This window comes from Siphateles boraxobius, unplaced genomic scaffold (assembly GCF_051911475.1).
Source record: "Siphateles boraxobius isolate OS27281-9 unplaced genomic scaffold, OSU_SipBor_1 24, whole genome shotgun sequence".
Lineage (NCBI taxonomy): Eukaryota > Metazoa > Chordata > Actinopteri > Cypriniformes > Leuciscidae > Siphateles > Siphateles boraxobius.
In genome coordinates, this window is record NW_027508855.1 from 10,478,815 (window position 1) to 10,498,733 (window position 19,919).

At 39.5% G+C, this 19,919-nt stretch overlaps 3 protein-coding genes and 1 pseudogene across 5 annotated transcripts in view; all 4 read right to left on the bottom strand.

The window, feature by feature from the left end:
- LOC143749020 (uncharacterized) overlaps window positions 1-4,703 on the bottom strand; it is a 17,188-nt gene extending 12,485 nt beyond the window's left edge. Inside the window, exon 1 of the mRNA XM_077241366.1 lies at window positions 4,669-4,703. The gene's annotated coding sequence lies outside the window, so the exon portion shown is untranslated. The remainder of the gene's footprint in view (window positions 1-4,668) is intronic.
- LOC143749022 (uncharacterized) lies at window positions 3,805-17,388 on the bottom strand. Of its 2 annotated transcripts, XM_077241368.1 has the most exons (3): window positions 17,369-17,388; window positions 4,644-4,675; window positions 3,969-4,513 (listed from the first exon to the last, which is right to left on the bottom strand). In XM_077241368.1, exon 3 carries the CDS (start codon window positions 4,508-4,510, stop codon window positions 4,049-4,051), a length of 462 nt encoding a protein of 153 aa, XP_077097483.1. In that variant the 5' UTR covers window positions 4,511-4,513; window positions 4,644-4,675; window positions 17,369-17,388; the 3' UTR covers window positions 3,969-4,048. The 2 variants fall into 2 exon arrangements, with proteins under 2 accessions (XP_077097482.1, XP_077097483.1); XM_077241367.1 differs by lacking the exon at window positions 17,369-17,388 and having other exon boundaries at window positions 3,805-4,513; window positions 4,644-4,748.
- Window positions 16,411-17,447, bottom strand: LOC143749021 (uncharacterized; annotated as a pseudogene). The gene is made up of 2 exons (XR_013206867.1): window positions 17,335-17,447; window positions 16,411-17,214 (listed from the first exon to the last, which is right to left on the bottom strand). The product of XR_013206867.1 is annotated as an uncharacterized LOC143749021 (transcript).
- gatc (glutamyl-tRNA amidotransferase subunit C) overlaps window positions 17,088-19,919 on the bottom strand; it is a 12,175-nt gene continuing 9,343 nt past the window's right edge. The window contains exon 7 of the mRNA XM_077241364.1: window positions 17,088-17,174. The gene's annotated coding sequence lies outside the window, so the exon portion shown is untranslated. The remainder of the gene's footprint in view (window positions 17,175-19,919) is intronic.

The following is a 19,919-nucleotide window of genomic DNA, read 5'->3' on the forward strand; positions in this document are numbered from 1 at the left end:
ATTTATAAAAATGATTAATAATTGTACAAAGCTGCCTCACTCTCAAACACACTGTCAGTTTGTGATTGTTTTGAAACTCGCCCCCACACTTAACATAAATTAAGATTAACATAAATAGCAGTGACCTTGCTAATATGTTACTTGTATAGCCCTGATAAAATGAGTTTCTGAGTTTCCTTTTCAGTGATTATTCAGCGACTTTCTGTTTCCATACTTCAGAAAAGCTGTGAGAATGACCGGCCATAAACATGACGTAGGGAACAATCATCAATGGGTGTGTTCAGGGCTTTAATAAACATGCATGAGAATTACGTCATAGTGCAATTATGTAGATTGAACCAACTTCAAATAGTGTACAGTATGGCCAGATCTTTGTTCCTTAATGCTTTTATTATTATTTATCATTAATTTTGTGTAATATGCATTAGCCTAAATATACAATTATACAATGTAATTTCCTTAATCAAATAATGCTCATGTTGACTTCATTTGTTGCCACGAAGTGTTGTCAAGTGCAGTGCAGTTTACTTGTGGATATTCAACATCACAAAAATGTTTTTCTTTGACAGTTTCTTACACAACCTTGGTTTTCCATTCTGCTCATGATGAGTGAATCATTGGAAAGATATGGTATTTCCCATTGTCATGTGACGAGGGAAACCCATGCCATATAAAGCAACCACGCCCAGTCCCATATGTGCACAACAGCGTGACAATCTGTTTTTGATCACTTTACATTTATTCTGATCTAGGTGCAGTTCTCTTTTTTAAATGTAGCCTACTCAAGGTTTTTTTTATAATATAGGATTATTTTGTGTTTACAATGGACTCAAACTTACAAGGTAGCCTCAAGATGACTTCTAATCATTTAAAATAAAGAAAAATAAGTAGGGTAGACTGAGTACAGTTGAGACACTCTTTGCGTTTTGATTTTTCACACAATAATAGACACTGAAAAGAAGTGAATTTCCACATGACATGCCACATGACATTTCATTAGCTTGTAGACTAAGATATTATCAATCAATAATACCCATAAATAGTTTATATTTCCCACAATAAGTAGTTTATATTTCCCACAATTAGCTCATAAAACTAAGGTGCTTTTTGTCTCAACTGTACCCATGTGGTACAGTTGAGACACCCATTTTTAATGATGTAAAGGTAACTAACCGTTCATTGCAAATATAATTAAGAAAAATAAAGAAAATAACAATTGGGCAACATGTTTGTTTATTCTTTCATTTAAATTCATTCATTTTAAATTACCACAGGTTAAAATGTAAAAAACAGGAAAAGCCAAAAATCAGACTGGCTTTAGGCAATGCTGTCTTGCATGCGCTTCATGGGCAGGGGCACACTAGCACACACACGCAAGGTCTCTCGCCCTCTACCTCTCTGCCGTGCGCGCGCTGTTTGAACATACATATTCACGTAGACTTTCGAAAACCGGGATATATTCATCGTAGCCTTTCGAAAACCAGGACATATTCACATAGCCTTTTCAGTGTCCCGGGAGAGTGTACAAATTTCCCGGGACAGGTTGTTAAAAAGAAGGACAATCCCGGAAAAACTGGAACGGGTGGCAACACTACCCGCTGGCAATCTACCCCATTTCTCTAGATTTTGTTATGACCTTGCATGACACAATACCATGAAATATGCCAGTTTTTAGGGCACAGAATAACGTTTGTGATGATACCAGTTACATTTAACAGTCACATAAGGATAATAAGCTATTCATTGTGAAGTGTGCATGGTGAAGTGAACGTCTTACCTTAGAAGAAAAACTTGGAGATGCGTCCATTGTTCAAATTTCCCACGATAAAAGAGGACATATGTGCACAGCAAAAATCACAACTTGTGCTTGCTGCGCACGCAAGTTATATAAAGGCAAGGTAGGCAATTTGTTTCTAAAACACTTTTTGCCAAATTTGTTTAAACTGTCTTTATATACCAATACATATCTAAAATGTAAGTAGGCCTACTCTGAAAAGGAGTTTATAAAAATTGAGTGTCTGTAGTCCTCTAGGGCTGCAATTAACACAGCTCATTATTCCATTCGAACCGAATGCAGTCCTTCGCTGCTATGGCTACCAGCCCTGTTGCAACAGGAGCTGCCCACATGCATGCACTCTGTTGACTGAGACCCGCAGTGACAGCTGCTGTCAAACTAGCTAAAATGGAGTGACGCAAGTAGCTTTGCAACAGAGCGGTCATTTGAAGTCGAGAACTTTTCTCCCCCACCTTCACCTGAAGTGGAGGAGGGTGAATTGTCTGTGGACACCAGCTCAAACTGCGGTCTTAACTCCCGCATCGCTATCGGTATCCGATTATTCTTATATTCAGTCATTTTGAGGTAATTTTTTTCCAGGATTATTATTACTATTACGTTCATTATATTTTGCTGCTATGTGAAAAAAATAATCAGCAAATCGCGCCGGCGCGTTTTTCGACACCAGAGGATTAACTTTAGCCTAATAAGAAGGAACATAAATTGTGATTACAAATATATGCTCACTCACATCATGACGCCGCTGCGGTGGTGGAGTTCATGCATGAACAGCAGCGTTTGGCAGCGCGAGCTGTGTGGAGAAGCCCATTTCCACCTCCATTGCGTTGGAGAAGCAATCCCACGTAAAATGCAGGTTGCACACTGAAGCAATAGGCGAGATTAACTACCTAGGCTACACGAAATAATCTAAATAACTATATAAATGCTATGCTAACTAGATGCTATATCCCAGCAAACACAGAACGTTCCCCTAACGTTCCCGAATGGTCCCATGAGGTTATTTTTTTGGGAACCAAACAAGAACGTTATAGGAACGTTCCATGTAGGTTATTTTTATGTTCCATTTTTATAACGTAAGGAAAACGTTCCGGGAACGTTCCCCTAACGTCAAGGGAAAGTTCTAGGAACGTTCTGGGAACCAAAAACTAACGTTCCCAGAACGTTCCCAGAACCTAAATTTGTTTGCTGGGATATATATCTATCCTGATCGTTTTCAATACGATCGTAATTCCCACTCCTGACTCGCTACAGTAGTTTTGACTGAAACAGATGGTTTTATACCAGGGGCTGCCAAGGGCGTGGTGAGGGTGGGGTGAGCTCGCACCAAGGGCGTGACAGAGTGACGTCAGAGAGTATTCTACGTCAGAGAGTACCCCTACTGCAGGAGCTTTCCGTTTAACCTGAAGAGGGCAGCACTCAGACGTTTTTACACCATATATTTGAAAATTAAAACGCTTTATACCCAAATGTCAAAAAATGTACTCGAATCAATGATCAGCATTTATGAAGCTCGATTATTACAGATAATTAACTAAAAAAAGTTGTTTTAGTCTTTACTTACCCTTTAAACCTACCTGTCTTTAAGGTGTCTCAACTGTACACAGTATTATAATGGGCTAAATATCAGGATATTTCTTATTTTAATTCACCCCCTCAACATTTTTTTTCTTCTCTGAAGAACGAGGGTTCCAACCTTGGAAAAGCTGGATAGGTAGCCTACCATAATGGTAAAAGTTTGCTTTTAGACCTGCAAAAGTCCTGTAAAATAATAAAATCTTCTAAAATCATTTAAAAAAAATAAAGAATAGGCTATAGCCTACATTTTTCTAGCTGTGGCAAGTTTTAAAATATTTTATTGGGTACATATAAAAAAAAAACCTTATCCAGTATTAACCACAAACTTATCGGGGATGGCCGATGGGGGACTATGAATGATGATGTGGACAATTAGAAGCCTTTGGAGCCGAAAAGTTAGAGAACCAATAAGTCGATAACAACTGAAACTCTGATTGGGAATGTTTAGAGCATTTATTATTTTACTTATGAGGAAAAATACAATGAAATATTCATAACTACAAAATATACAGTTATAAAATACAGATAAACACTCTGGAATTAAAGACATAGACGTTTATAACACAAATAAAGTTACATCGTCAAGTAGGCGATGTCATATTTTCAGCATTTACATTATAATTTAACACATAACGACAACAGCACTGTTTTGTTCCCTTTTGCACACATTCTACCCGATTAACCTCCTCGGAGACGGAGAGTCATGTGAATGGTGCTTCCATAAGTGATATTGTAGTCTTGCAACTTCAAGCCAGCCTCCAGTGTTTTGCAGTTGTAAATCAGTCTCTGCTGATCCTTGGGGACCCTCTCTTTATGGAAGATCTTAGTCTGGAGCTGATCTACGGTCTCATTGACATCAACATCATAGGTTTTGGTCTCGCCCTGATCGTTCTTGACGAACACTTGGAGAGGTTTGATGAGCAGCATCACCACTGAGCCTGAGTGCAACCCGTAACTGCTGAGGATTTTGGAATCATCATTAAGGTTGATACGTTGACCGTTGTCGATAGAAAGCTTCTGTTTGTGAGGAGGTTCATTGAAGTGCTGAGAAATGAGCTGTTTGAGTTCACCAACTGTGGCATTACCGCTCACCACCAGCTGCTTCACATCTCCGTTCAACAGTTTTACTGTCAGTTCCATTGTCTGCCAGGAAAGAGATAAAATATAAAAACGTTAGAACTAGGCTACTTCAACATCATATAGGCCTACTTTTTTTAAAACTAGAGATTAGCGTCAAAATTAAAGTGCAATATTTGTTGGCAATGCGACTTACCGAGCTGGGTTCTGCAAATGGCTACGGCTTTTGCTGAATTGCTTTCTTGAATTTTTTGAATAAGTCTTGTAGCAAAGTCACACCGAAATCAAACAATGCGTCTCTGATCACAATGAGCCGAGGCATGAATCTTTATAGCCTACAACGTCAAATCATGCTCCGCCTGGTTTCGTTTCCGAAAACTTAGTCACTTTCTGTTTCCTTAATCGCTGACGTAAGTCCTGGGAAATCATTGAACACGTTGTTCATTGCAAGTAAACAATAGGCATAGGCTATATAAAACACATTTATTCTGTTTTTTAAAAATAACGATTAGGCTAGAGCCCGTAAATTAAAAAAAATATCGCGTTTGCTTTAGGTTATCCAACATTTTGGATCCTAGAAGAACTTTCTGGAAAGCTAATGTTTATGGTTATAAAACTTAAACCTATAATTATTAGAGAATGTTCAGTGTATGCTATAGGTTCTTTTTAGGTTAGGCTATTGCAAAAACGTATGCAACCTCAGCATTTAGCCCTATATAGAAACGGTATGGAATGTTCTGTAGGCTATTTGCTGCATGGGTATATAGGACTATTTGTTTAATGTGATCTACATTAACAAGTGCATATTTTATCAACATAGATGTTTCATAAACATACTATTATTTTAAAAAATATATCAACATTAAAACAGTCGTCTACTTGAGTTTCATTTATATATAACAGGAAAACAGATAATTGGAATGAGAAGGCATTCCACATGATCACGTGATTGGGGGAAATCCAGGTAAGTGGAGCACGTCATACAGCATGCGAAACACCTGTGGTGCACAATAGGCCCAGGTGACAATCTTGTTTATGTTCTTTACAGTCTATTTATAGTCAGTGCTTTAAGTGGCCCAAAAGAGGTGCCGGTACTCTATTTTTTTTTTTTTTTTTGCTGACTCCCCTCCTCCCCTGGGGTAACAACTATATTGAAGGGGTAAAAAAAGATAGGCTATCAAACATTTTGGATCCTATAAGAGCTTTCTGGAAATGTAGGCTAATGTCTATGGTTAAGGTATACTGTTTTACTTTTGTAGGCTTTTTGCTGCAAATATAACTATTTGTTTAATGTGATCTACATTAACAAGTGCATAATTTATCAACATAGATGTTTGATAATTATTTTAAAAAAAAGCATAAAAATAGTCGGCCATTTGAGTTTCATTTAGATATAACAGGAAAACAAATCATTGGAATGAGAAGGCATTCCACATGATCACGTGATTGTGGGAAATCCAGGTAAGTGAAGCAGTCATAGCCTACAGCATGCAAAAACACCTGTGGCGCACAATAGGCCCACGTAAGAATTGAAGTTATTTCAACGTCTGTAAATTGGAAAGCTATAAAAACATCTAGAATTTGTACCACGTTTAATATTCTTTCATAATATGATTTTCTTTTTTGTGCCCCCTCTTTTTTCTTCTCTTTCTCTTGGCAAATCTTTTTCAATTGGAAAATCTGGCTTTTTAATATTTTTCTTGTTAACTATTGACCTATAACTTGTTTATTGTCACAGATAGTGATGAACCAGACAGGTGAGTGAAATATAACAGTTTTATTGAACAGAAGCACGGAAGCCAGCAGATGTAATGGTGAGTAGAACACAATGATGAACAGATGAATGGAACTTAGCTGATGGATAATAGAGGGAATGCGCGTGACGTCACCGTCAGCTGGAGTGATTGAGGCCACGCGAACTGAGTGGCAAAAAGACTGAGCGACAGCATTGGTTTTCAGCGTGAATGCCGTGAAAAACACAAAAAACACATCTAAAACGGGAACGAGCTTTGCGATTGACTGTACAACTACATTTGACAAGAAATCTGAGATATATTTTTACAGACTGCCGAAAGCTACAGAACAGAGAAGCAAATAGATCGCTGCAATTCATAGAAACAACTGGACTCCAGGCAGCGAAAGGTGGATTTGCAGTTATCATTTTTGTGTCAATATGCTGAATTTAGTGGTAAAATCATTCTCTATATTGTATTGTTATATATTGCAGTGACAACTCATCAATCAAATATTTACCACTGTATATTCTGTATAATTTGACATTTTAAATAAACACTGACAAAAAACTATACAAGTTTTAAAGCTCCAGTAGGTAGCTTTTGTAAACAAATATTTGTTATAACTCTCATTATGTCCTGAAAGAAGAATATGAGACAGATAATCTGTGAAAAAATCAAGCTCCTCTGGCTCCTCCCTGTGGTCCTACTGCCATTTGCAGAAATACACCGCTCCCGGTCAGAAACAACCAATCAGAGCCAGGAGGAATGTTTTAGCAGTGTCTATCACGCTCGTGTACGCGCTGATCACCCCTCTCTTGCACAGCGCGAGCGCGTACCGTCGTTCGTGACTCTCCTGTTCAAACTCGTTCATCCAAATGAACAAATCTTTTTTCGAGTCATTTCGTTCATTCGACGAACGAAATGACTCGAAAAAAGATTTGTTCATTTTGAACGAGTCTTTTTCGGAGTCATTTCGTTCATTCAACGAACGAATGACTCGAAAAAAGATTTGTTCATTTGGATGAACGAGTTCGAACAGGATCACGAACGTGCATCACAGAACAGAGCAAGGCGAGCATTTGTGCTTATAAAACTTAAAGTTTTTTATTTATTTTTGAAATGACCGATCGTTTCACTAGATAAGACCCTTATTCATCGTCTGGTATCGTTTAAAACCCTGTGAAGCTGCGCTGAAACTGTCATTTGGTCCTCGAAACGTTTGTGTCCCATTGAAGTCCATTTTATGGAGAAAAAGCCTGGAATGTTTTCATCAAAAATCTTAATTTCTTTTCGACTGAAGAAAGAAAGACATGGACATCTTGGATGACATGGGGGTGAGTAAATTATAAGCAAAAGTTTTTTTTTTAAAGTGAACTAATCCTTTAATGTTATCTTAGTACCTATAACTTAGAAAGAGTGCAACCTTATAAAGTTACATGTATTGCAAAATACATAATGATTTGAGGACCAAGTTTGTAGTCAAAGTATGGGCAGGCCATAGTCAATGTAAAGCATATTGTTGATGTTTCGTCCCTATTAGTGAATGTTCCATAACTGTTTATAATCCGCCGTCATCGGTGGTCCTGCTTACTAGCCTGCGCGTTCACGGCAGGCTCCGCTGTGGGGGAGGAGCTGTGGAGGGAGGGCTGTAGTGCAGCAGAGAGCAAGGGGGTTGGACCTGTAAGTTGTGCTTGTTCAAATTTTCAGGCTAAGTCAACATTTTCTCAAAACTCCCTACTGCAGCTTTAAGTCTAGACGATATGATGATATATATATAACATTGATATAAGTGATAACCTGGATTTAGACCTGCCTATATTGTATTTATATAAAGCGTTCACAGGCAAATTTGCTGTATGTATTTCCCGGTGTCAAAATCAGGCACATATAAATGTCAGGAAACACGATTCCTGGCTGCATGTCAATATCCATGGATCACTGGATCTTTAGTAAGTTGTAAGGAACACTATATTGAGTCTAATCTTTAGTTTAAACTGATAATCGTTTGTTTTACTTGCGTTTTCGCAGTTTCCCCTATTAAATCCAGTCACGCAGCTGCTCTTCTGCCACTCAGTCCGGCTGAGGGGGCGTGTTCCGGCGGAAAAGTGACGTTAATGCATTCCCTCTACAGGAATGTCCTTAACAGGTGGAGATCAGAACGAGCAGGATGGTGACAATGATGATGGACTTTGGAGATGATCGAAGGTTTGCTTTGAGGAACGGGATCGGATGACGAGGATAGCAGGTAAGAGGAACATGGTAAGGATTGCGGTAGAGTCTATGTGTCCATGGAAAGACGAGATCAGACAACCATGTGAGGTGTTATAGGGAGAACAGGTGATGAGGTGCAGGTGAGGTGAATCAGTACTCACGGGAGAGTGAACGAGTGAGCGGAGTCTGTAGATCTGGTGGAGCCGTGACATTTATTGTCTGAAAGTTTCTCTGTCTTTGAAGCCCATCTTACGTTTGTTAAAATTTGCAACAAAATAAATAAATAAATAAATTAGGCCCACCTGATAGGTGACAATTATGTGCTCAACAGTCTATTTATAGTGCAGTTTTGTGTTTATTTCCTGGGATAAGCTTTTCTCTAAATGTTCTTAAGAGGCTTTTGATGTCAAAACAGCTATGGCTAAAAAATTTAAGTATTAAAGTTTATTTATAAATTATTTTGGTTGGATTATTCAATTTGTAGAGGTGCATGACATTAAAATTTCCTGATTTTCCAGTTTTCATTAGGCGATTTGTTCCAGAAACAATTTTTGTTATGCTGGTTGGAAGTCTTTTCACATCCTGATAGCAATCACTAAGTTAAATGGTCAAGTCAAGTCAAGTCAAATTTATTTATATAGCGCTTTTTACAATACAGATTGTTTTAAAGCAGCTTTACAGATATAACAGGAAAATAATGCAAAAAAGTTTGTTGCCAGAAGAAAATAACGTCAGAGTCTAGCTGAAGTAAGTTCAATGATGTTTCATTTTAGTTTTAAAAAAGTTATTCATTTAGTTAATTTGTGTGTATATATATATATATATATATATATATATATATATATATATATATATATATAAAGCCGCTCTGGACTAAATCGTGATGTCATTGTCCAGCTCAGTTTAGATCTTGTATAATAGTGTCAAGACAGGCAGATCAATATTATTGTTGAATAGTGGTGCAACGGATCATCATTGATCCGTGATCCGTTCGGATCAATATCTTCGGTTCGGCACACGCGTGATCCGCGGATTGATTTATGAAAAAAAAAAATTGTGCGCATATTCAATCCACACACAGCGTGATCATGGCGAACGGAGGAGCTTGAACGCCCCGCGTCATTTAAAGCCCCTGTATGGGAGCATGTTGGCTTCCCTGTCAAATATAATGATTAAGGAAAGAGGTTAGTGGATAAAACCCGTGACGGTGTGTAGGCACTGTGGCAGCATGGCCACGCATTTGAAGCGACATCGCCCCGATGTTTCACTCACAGGAGTGAAAACGAAGGCTGCTCAACAACCGCTTATCACCGCGGCATTTAAGCAACCCCTTGTTGCACAATCAGAGCGGGCTAAAGCCATCACAAACGGCGTTCGCGCAGCACTACCCCTCGCTCGACCCTCTCTCTCTCGCGCGCACTCTCTCTCCCTCATATGAGGTGCCATCTACGGCTTAAATCAAACTTCATTCACGCGCATATATATGAAACACTTGCATACACCTATACTAAGTAATCAAACATGCATGTATACTGCTGAAAGCTCAAACAAATACATATGAAATGCACAGACACACCTAAAGGCGTGATTTTTTTCCCCAAACCACTTCAGTGGAAATCCCGCCCTGCAGCCGATTTAAAAGTTTTCATTGGTCATGTCAATCACTGTACTGATTGCCTACACCAAACACTGATCCCTAAACATACCCGTCACTGTAACCTAAACCAATGAAATCGGCTGCAGGGCGGGATTTCCGCTGAAGTGGTTTGGGGAAAAAAATCACGCCACCTAAAGTCGCTCACTCACGTACACGCAAACTTTACACACACGAGATGCGCGCACACGCAAACTCTCCACGCACATAATCATGAGAGACGCGCATACACACAAACTCGCGCACACACAAACTCTCCACGCACATACTCATATGAGACGAGCACACACACACAAACTCGCGCACAAACTCAATGAGACGCGAGCACACACACAAACTCTCCGCGAACATACTCATGAGACTCGAGCACACACACTAGCGCACATACTCATATGAGACGCATGCTCACACAGTACATGATGCATATGATTCTCAGTGTGAACATAAGTCACACATTGGTAAGTGCATTTTTTGTTAACAGAGAATGAGAGTCCATTGCTTTTATTGTTTTTGGTTTTGTTCATTTATTGCGGATATTTAAAATGTTTTCAGTGTTAAATAGTCTATAGAAATAAGTTTATTGATCTTTGAAAAGGTATACCTGCATTATTATGCCATTATCATTATTTTAGATGAAAATGGTCTCAGAACGACAATATTATCGTTTATTATCAATATTATCGTTTATCGCAATAATTTCTTGGACAATTTATCGTCCAGCAAAATTTGTTATCGTGAAAGGCCTAGCTATCAGTGTGTTTATAGGTGCAGACATGAGGCAATTTATTTTTTATTTTTTTGCTGATCCGAAAAATGATCCGATCCGTGACTCTGATCCGGGAAACGATCCGAACCGTGAGTTTTTTGATCCGTTGCACCCCTATTGTTGAATATTACATTAAATGTTAAGTTTAATGTCCCCAACTAAGCAAGCCAGGCCAATGGCAACAAAGGTGGAAAAAGGCAACAGTGGCAGGGAACCAAAGCTCAATCATGTGGCACAATGGAGAAAAAAACTTTGGGAGAACCCAGGCTCAGTCGGGGGGCCAGTTTTTCTCTGGCCAATGAACAAACAGTGTGTGATTATGATTCAGGCAGCATTATAGGTCCGAAGTCAGATTGGTCTGGAACAATCAGAACATTATCCAGTTCCATCTGGTTGTAGACTGGATTCACGCCGGTATGGAGATGGGTTTGTTGAGGATCAGTGCCGATGGCTGTCGTGTCGATGAGGCCTTCACAGGGGAGAGTCTAGTTGACAGTTTGACACAATCTCTGCTTACACTTCAGGGATGCTTTGTGGTCGTGTCTAGGCGCAGGTCCACTATCTGATCTGGATACGGCCTGGATCCAGCTGAGTAAACCCCGGAATAAGCAGAAAAACTAACATTAGCGTAGATGCATTCTTCTTATGATGTAACGGTAGGGCTGGGACGAGACACCTATCTCTCGATTCGAGACTCTCACGACACTTGGGTGCCGATACAATATGTATTGCGATTTTTTTTAAGAACTGCGATTCTACAAGTATTGCGTTTCAATATTGCAATATATTGTGATATTTTTTTAACACTATGGGGAAAAGTTAAATCATACACTTATACAGATTGTACATGATGTATAAGATGAGTCATATTTTCAAAAAACAATTTATCACAACTTTCTAGCTTATTTCAGAAGCATCCTACAGTACTGCATTCTCTTTAATAAATGATTCAATAAATACACATTTTAACAGTCACTTGTCGCCACCTAATCGCGAAAGAATGTAATCAATAAATGCGTTATTTTAACAGCGTTTTATCAAAAGCTGATTTACTCTATTTTGATCGCTATCGTGTTTATATTTGAACTTTAAACTTGTATCCCAGTACTTCTATGATACTTTGAACTATTGTATCACAGAAATAATGATACTATGAGGTTGAAAAGACTGTGAAGCTGTTTCGTGAGACTGAATGCATTGAAAAGCCCTCGCGCTACTCATAGGCCGAGACAGCACGATTCATCTTTAAAAGACTGTAATCTCGATTCAAACACCCACGCAATCTTATTCTATTTCGTCTGTCTATTAAACCTTTGACAAAATCATTTCGCAACATTTAGTTTTGGCGCTGCCGCTGACCCAGAGAGTAGGCCTACGTCACATTCACTGATTTGTTTTCTTACAGTTGCGCTCCATTTCTCTGGCTGCTCTCTTAAGGGGCTGAGTGTGCTCGTTGTAACACGGCATGCCATGGGACTATTTTCTTTAATCTTCTTTAACCGCAGAGGAGCAACTGTGTCTAAAGTGCTGGAAAAGAGAGAGTCAAAAGTTTCTGTCGCAATATTGAGTTCTTCTAAGCTATCTTGGATGCTGAGGAGATGAAACTGATCAGGAATGGTATTAAAGCAATCTTTAGTGGCAAAAGAGAAGTGATAGTTCTAACATAATATTGTAACACGGAGTCGGCTTTGCAACCTTGGCTAAATGGAGTATACATGAGACTAGATAATGATCTGAGATGTCATCGCTCTGCTGCAGAATTTCAATGTCATTAACATTGATTCCATGTGACAATATTAGATCTAAAGTATGATTTTGACAATGAGTGGATCCTGACACGTGTTGTCTTAATCCAATTGAGTTCAAAATGCCTCTAAATGCCAAACCCAATGCATCTTTTTCGTTATCTAGGCCTACATAGTAAAATCACCAACAATTACTGGTCTAAATGTACAGTCAGGTGCTGGTCATATAATTAGAATATCATCAAAAAGTTTATTTATTTCAGTAATTCCAATCAAAAAGTGAAATTTGTATATTATATTCATTCATTACACACAGACTGATATATTTCAAATGTTCATTTCATTTAATTGTGATGATTAAAACTGACAACTAATGAAAATCCCAAATTCAGTATCTCCGAAAATTAGAATATTACTTAAGACCAATACAAAAAAAGGATTTTTTGAAATGTTGGCCGACTGAAAAGTATGAACATGAAAAGTATGAGCATGTACAGCACTCAATACTTAGTTGGGGCTCCTTTTGCCTGAATTACTTCAGCAATGCGGCGTGGCATGGAGTCGATCAGTCTGTGGCACTGCTCAGGTGTTATGAGAGCCCAGGTTGCTCTGATAGTGGCCTTCAGCTCTTCTGCATTGTTGGATCTGGCGTATCGCATCTTCCTCTTCACAATACCCCATAGATTTTCTATAGGGTTAAGGTCAGGCAAGTTTGCTGGCTAATTAAGAACAGGTATACTATGGTCCTTAAACCAGGTACTGGTAGCTTTGGCACTGTGTGCAGGTGCCAAGTCTTGTTGGACAATGAAATCTGCATCTCCATAAAGTTGGTCAGCAGCAGGAAGCATGAAGTGCTCTAAAACTTCCTGGTAGACGGCTGCGCTGACCTTGGACCTCAGAAAACACAGTGGACCAACACTAGCAGATGACATGGCACCCCAAACCATCACTGACTGTGGAAACTTTACACTGGACTTCAAGCAATGTGGATTCTGTGCATCTCCTCTCTTCCTCCAGACTCTGGGACCTTGATTTCCAAAGGAAATGCAAAATTTACTTTCATCAGAGAACATAACTTTGGACCACTCAGCAGCAGTCCAGTCCTTTTTGTCTTTAGCCCAGGTGAGACGCTTCTGACGCTGTCTTGTTCAAGAGTGGCTTGACACGAGGAATGCGACAGCTGAAACCCATGTCTTGCATACGTCTGTGCGTGGTGGCTCTTGAAGCACTGACTCCAGCTGCAGTCCACTCTTTGTGAATCTCCCCCACATTTGTGAATGGGTTTTGTTCCACAATCCTCTCCAGGGTGCGGTTATCCCTATTGCTTGTACACTTTATTCTACCACATCTTTTCCTTCCCTTCGCCTCTCTATTAATGTGCTTGGACACAGAGCTCTGTGAACAGCCAGCCTCTTCAGCAATGACCTTTTGTGTCTTGTAGTGATGTTACGTATGACACTGAAGCTTCGTTGTGCGTTTTGCGAAAGCGAAGCAATTTCTATTGAAGCCCCGGTGACGGGGTGTGTATTGGTTTCCCATAGGTCACGTGATCGATGACAAACGAAGCCTCACTTTCTGTCCAATCACGTGCGCGTTTCGCTTTGGGTGTCAGAAGGCTCGAAGGTCCTAGTTGGCTCAGTCTGGTTGATGGGTTTGTGAGGAGACTAGAGATCTGTACTTTGAAAGTTTATCAATACATTACATTTAAATAACCAAAACTACTTATTATTTTTTTGTTATTGTTGTGTAATTTTGTTTTTGTAAGATCGTTGCACTTTTGGTGTTTTTTTAGGTAATTTGGTGTTGATATTTGGGTGTTTGGTGAAGGGTTTGTATTTACAGCAATGGCAACAGCCAAAAAAAGGAAGACTTCCCCTAACTGGGAATATTTTGAGCTTATAGCTTCCAATGAATGCATTTCTAAAAAAGAAGAAAAAATAAATATTTATTTATTATTATTTTATTTTTTATCATTGTATTGTATAATTGTTGTCTTATATTCAGTCAATGTACATGTAGTCACTCCCAACAAAAAAAAATTATCCTCACACTTCTGAGGTGGAAACCTTTGTCTTCTGTTGGACTGTGCAGTAGACCAGCGCAAACAAGCTCAAATGACACTTCTGATGCGATCCTAGAAGTGGATAAATACCTTACAGAGACAAACATACCAAGAGCTTAAGATCCACTTGAATACTGGAGAATGCAGAAACATGTCTACCCCCATCTATATACATTGGCATTACAGAATAATTAATTTTTATCACCTTTCTGTCATTCCTACAGTTACATAAGCACTATCAATGCCAAGTGTCAGATGAACAGATGATCCTATCACACATGTCCTTTGTGTGTGTGTGTGTGTGTGTGTGTGTGTGTGTGTGTGTGTGTGTGTGTGTGTGTGTGTGTGTGTGTGTGTGTGTGTGTGTGTGTGTACATTAGATCTTAATAAATAATATGCTAATTTTATATTTTATTGTCACACTTTAATGGGTAAAATAATTTATTTATTAATGAACAAATCAAACACAAACGTGTAAGGCTTTTTATTTGTACACATAACATTGAAACTATGGAGTGTGTTGTGGTTGCTTCATCTGACAGAGAAAGGCTTCTGGCTGCTTTATTTTAAATAAGCACCAGATGGCGCTGTTCTCGACACTCTCGAAGCTTTGAATCTTTTCCCGGAACAGTTAGGGGAAAGGCTCATTGCTTCACGGGGCTTCATTTCCCCATCCCTAGTTTCTTGCCCTACTTGTGCAAGATGTCAATGGTCGTCTTTTGGACAGCTGTCAAGTCAGGAGGCTTCCCCATGATTGTGTAGCCTACAGAACTAGACTGAGAGACCATTTAAAGGCCTTTGCAGGTGTTTAGAGTTAATTAGCTGATTAGAGTGTGGCACCAGGTGTCTTCAATATTGAACCTTTTCACAATATTCTAATTTTCTGAGATACTGATTTGGGGGTTTTCATTAGTTGTCAGTTATAATAATCAAAATTAAAAGGAATGAACACTTGAAATATATGAGTATGTGTGTAATGAATGAATATAATATCCAATTTTCACTTTTTGAACGGAATTACTGAAATAAAACAACTTTTTGATGATATTCTAATTATATGACCAGCACCTGTATTTATATGTATATCGTCTGTGGATGGTGTAGGACCATAAAATGTTTGTCTAATTCATTCGGTCCGAATGCAATGGTCACAATTTCCTACCTGCCTCTCAACGTATGTGTTTTCATACCTCCACACACCCATACTCGCGCAGACATCACACGTCATCAGCGTGTTTCATGTTATGCAGAGTTTAGACAGACGTCAGTCACCGAGGGCCATAAACAAACAGCAGCCACCTTTTACAGTTCCTTGAAGAAACTTCCTTCTGAACCAACAACCAGCTTATGCTGAGTTATTACCAAACTACTGTAATTTGGAAGAGATGGAAACCCATGACATTATACTCGGAGCAGACCGTGACTTAATGCGTGTCAATGGCAACACTGTCAACGCCTTATTAAACACCAAACCTAATGCTGTTTTTCTTACATTTAAAATATGGGTTTTACTCTGAAGTGTTGAGTTATGGTCTGAGGACAGATGGTTTTAAGGGAAGCAAGTGATGATCTAGTCATAATTTTGTTCAAATAAAAAGAAAATGAATGTACATTTGTGATCAATTCCTATTCATTTCAAAATGTAAATACATAGACAACTGTATAAATACAATATATTTTAGATCCAGTGATCCATAATATGAAAATTATTATTAGTATAGGCCTACTGCTGTTTTGTGTTTACAAGTTACTCTATAATAAGTAAATAAAATATGCACAATGCACAGGCTGGTATTCACATTTTATTTACAACATAATGCATAACATTCATAACAACAAAGGGTAGGCCAGCAGTGACCTTAAACTGACGCTGAATAAATAAAATATGGAATAAGAATAATCCTCTCATATACAATCACATGAATAGCCTTTAAATCACAATTTAAATTTTCTAATACCAGACATGTTAGGCCTATAGGCTACATTTATAGGCTATAGATAATCTTATCTAGGACGATTTAAAAGTGTCTTTCGATCTTTATATTTTGGTATGTTTAATCTTTAGTCAATAAAAAGTTGGATTAGTAATGAATCCTGGTCGCGCGGATCTCCTTCATTAACCTCCTCGGAGACGGAGAGTCATTTGAATGGTGCTTCCAGATGTGATGTCGTAGTCTTGCAGCCTCTTTCCAGCCTCCAGTTGTCTGCCGTTGTAAATCAGTCTCTGCTGATCGTTTGGGACACTCTCTTTGCGGAAGATCTTAGTCTGGAGCTGATCTACGGTCTCATTGATATCAACATCATAGGTTTTGGTTTGGCCCTTCTCGTTTCTGACGAACACTTGGAAAGGTCCAGGGTTCTGGATGATGAGCAGCATCACCACTGAGCCTGAGTGCAACCCGTAACTGCTGAGGCTTCTGGAGTCATCATCAATGCTGAGACGGATACCGTTCTCGGTAGAAAGCTTCTGTTTGTGAGGAGGTTCATTGAAGTGCTGAGAAATGAGCTGTTTGAGTTCACCAACTGTGGCATTACCGCTCACCACCAGCCGCTTCACATCTCCGTTCAACAGTTTTACTGTCAGTTCCATTGTCTATCAGGAAGAGATAAAATATAAAAGCATTAGAACTACTACAACATCATATACTTTTTTTAAACAAGAGATTCGCGTTAAAATTAAAGTGCAAGATTTGTAGGCAATAATGAGACTTACCGAGCTGGGTTCTGCAAGTAGGCTGCTAGCTTTCGCTGAATTACTTTCTTGAATAAGTCTTGTAGCTAATAAGTCACACTGAAATCAAACAATGTGTCTCTGGTAACATTGAGCCGAGGCATGAATATTTATATAAAGCGTCAACTCATGCTCCGCCTTGTTTCGTTTCTGAAAACTTACTCAGTCACTTTCTGTTTACATTCTCACTTCATCGCTGACATAAATCCTCGGAAATCATAGATATACAGGATGTTCACTGATAATAAACAATAGGCTATATAAAAGACATTTATTCTGTTTAAAAAAACAATTAGGCTATAGCCCCTAAATTAAAAAAAATATCGCGTTTGCTTTAGGCTATCCAACATTTTGGATCCTAGAAGAACTTTCTGGAAAGCTAATGTTTATGGTTATAAAACTTAAATCTATAATTATTAGAGAATGTTCAGTGTATGCTATAGGTTCTTTTTAGGTTAGGCTATTGCAAAAACGTATGCAACCTCAGCATTTAGCCCTATATGGAAACGGTATGGAATGTTCTGTGGGCTATATATCAATATCAATATATATTTAAAAAATATATCAACATTAAAACAGTCGTCTACTTGAGTTTCATTTAGATATAACAGGAAAACAGATCATTGGAATGAGAAGGCATTCCACATGATCACGTGATTGGGGGAAATCCAGGTAAGTGGAGCACGTCATTCAGCATGCGAAACACCTGTGGTGCACAATAGGCCCAGGTGACAATCTTGTTTATGTGCTTTACAGTCTATTTATAGTCAGTGCTTTAAGTGGCCCAAAAGATGTGCCGGTACGCTGTTATTATTATTATTTTTGTTTTTTTGCTGACTCCCCTCCTCCCCTGGGGTAACAAAAACTATATTGAAGGGGTTTTATATACAGCAGTCAACAGACGACCTTATAAAAAATAATTTAATTGTGGATTTGCTTAAGCTAGAAAAGAGCTACTGAACATAAATAAAATGTGCAAAAGGGTATTTAAAACATTTTGAACAAAATGTACATAAAATAAATTATAACACATAATAACATTATAACCATAGAGAATAGAACATAAACATGAGTCTTGCTATGGTTCATTTATCTACCCGTTTCACACACCCTCTCCGGACCACGTTGAGTTGACACCATGGTTGACAGATGGACACTTATATTCGGATTGACGGCTCGATCGGAGTAAAAACCCCTCATGTAAACACCCTAATCGATCCGATTGAGCTCTATCCGAATGACATTTCGATCGGATTGAAAGGGGTGGTTTATCCCTTATGTAATCCGATCGAGAGAACATGTCAAACACTTCATCGGATTGAAAACTGAAAGGACTGCACATGTGCAATGACGTTAAATAAACGTAATGACGTATAACGCGTGGAACGAGCCGTTTTTCCTGTTGAATAAAGTGTCATATTAATAAGTTCTCTTTCATAGGTTCACTCAACGCTGCGTAGCTTAGACACAGTGGGAACGCCCTCCGGGTGTGCCGATTGTCTGAAGCCCTTATAGAATCACGCCAATTCATTGGCTGATGGCGCGGGCGCCGTCATGACGCTCCTGCGTCATCATATTATACTAGCGCGCGCGCGCCATCTGCTCCTCAGATTTCTCTGCCTTCACGAAGCGGCCATCTTAGCCCTTCGATTTCGGTTTTTCTGAGCCCGTATATTCGGATTATCACCAGCTTCTTCATCTGCTTCTTCATCTGCATTTCAGCGACTGCGATTAGTGGAACTCTGTTCTCCTTGCGGTGAAGTGCCATGGAGTTTCGTCGTTGCCCGCCGCCATGCGTTCGCTTCATTGCGAACGACGACCCACACAGTAAGTGTATCAAGTGTTTGGGTTTTTCGCATGCGCGCGAGGCTGTTTTAGGCTCGTCTAAATGTAAATTCTGTGACAAAACCTCCTTCTCAAAACCCTCCGCTCTCGGCTCGCGGTTTTTGAGGAGTCATTCGTTCCCCCCCGTCGCGCTCCCGAGGCTGCCGAGGCCTCGTTGGATTCCGCGACCTGGGGCTCGGATGTAGAGCTCGAGGATATAGAGTACGAGCAGACGGGCCAGGCCCTTTCTCTCCCTCCCTCTCCCGAGCACGCACGCGGTTTTAGGCCAGTCGAGTTTTCCCATGATTATTTATGTTACGGTTTCTTTCGGACTGGAAGATATTATTTACACTACAGCGTCCGACTCCGAGGATTTCGGGCCTGTTTTAGCTTCTGACGCTCTCCCGCCTAGCGGCCAGGAGGCGGCCTACTGCGGCCTACACGGAGCTTATCGACGTGCTTTCGCGCGCTACTGAAAAGCTTTCCATCGACTGGCCCGATGAGCCCCGCGAGTCACAATCATCTAAACTCGATGAAAGATTTTTAAGTAGCCCTAATTCTAGGCCTGAGCGGAGAAAGCTGCCCTTTTTCACCGATCTGCATCACGAGATCACCAGATCCTGGAAGCAGCCTTTCTCCGCGCGCCTAACGAACGCGGCAGCCGCTGACTTCACCAACCTCGTTGGTTTTGTGGAGCAGGGCTATTCCTCTATTCCAGCGGTCGAGGACATGCTAGCTACTCA

Bases quoted from the DNA above. Each gene is read 5' to 3' on its own strand.
- LOC143749022 (XM_077241367.1), bottom strand. From the start codon at position 4,510: ATGGAACTGACAGTAAAACTGTTGAACGGAGATGTGAAGCAGCTGGTG.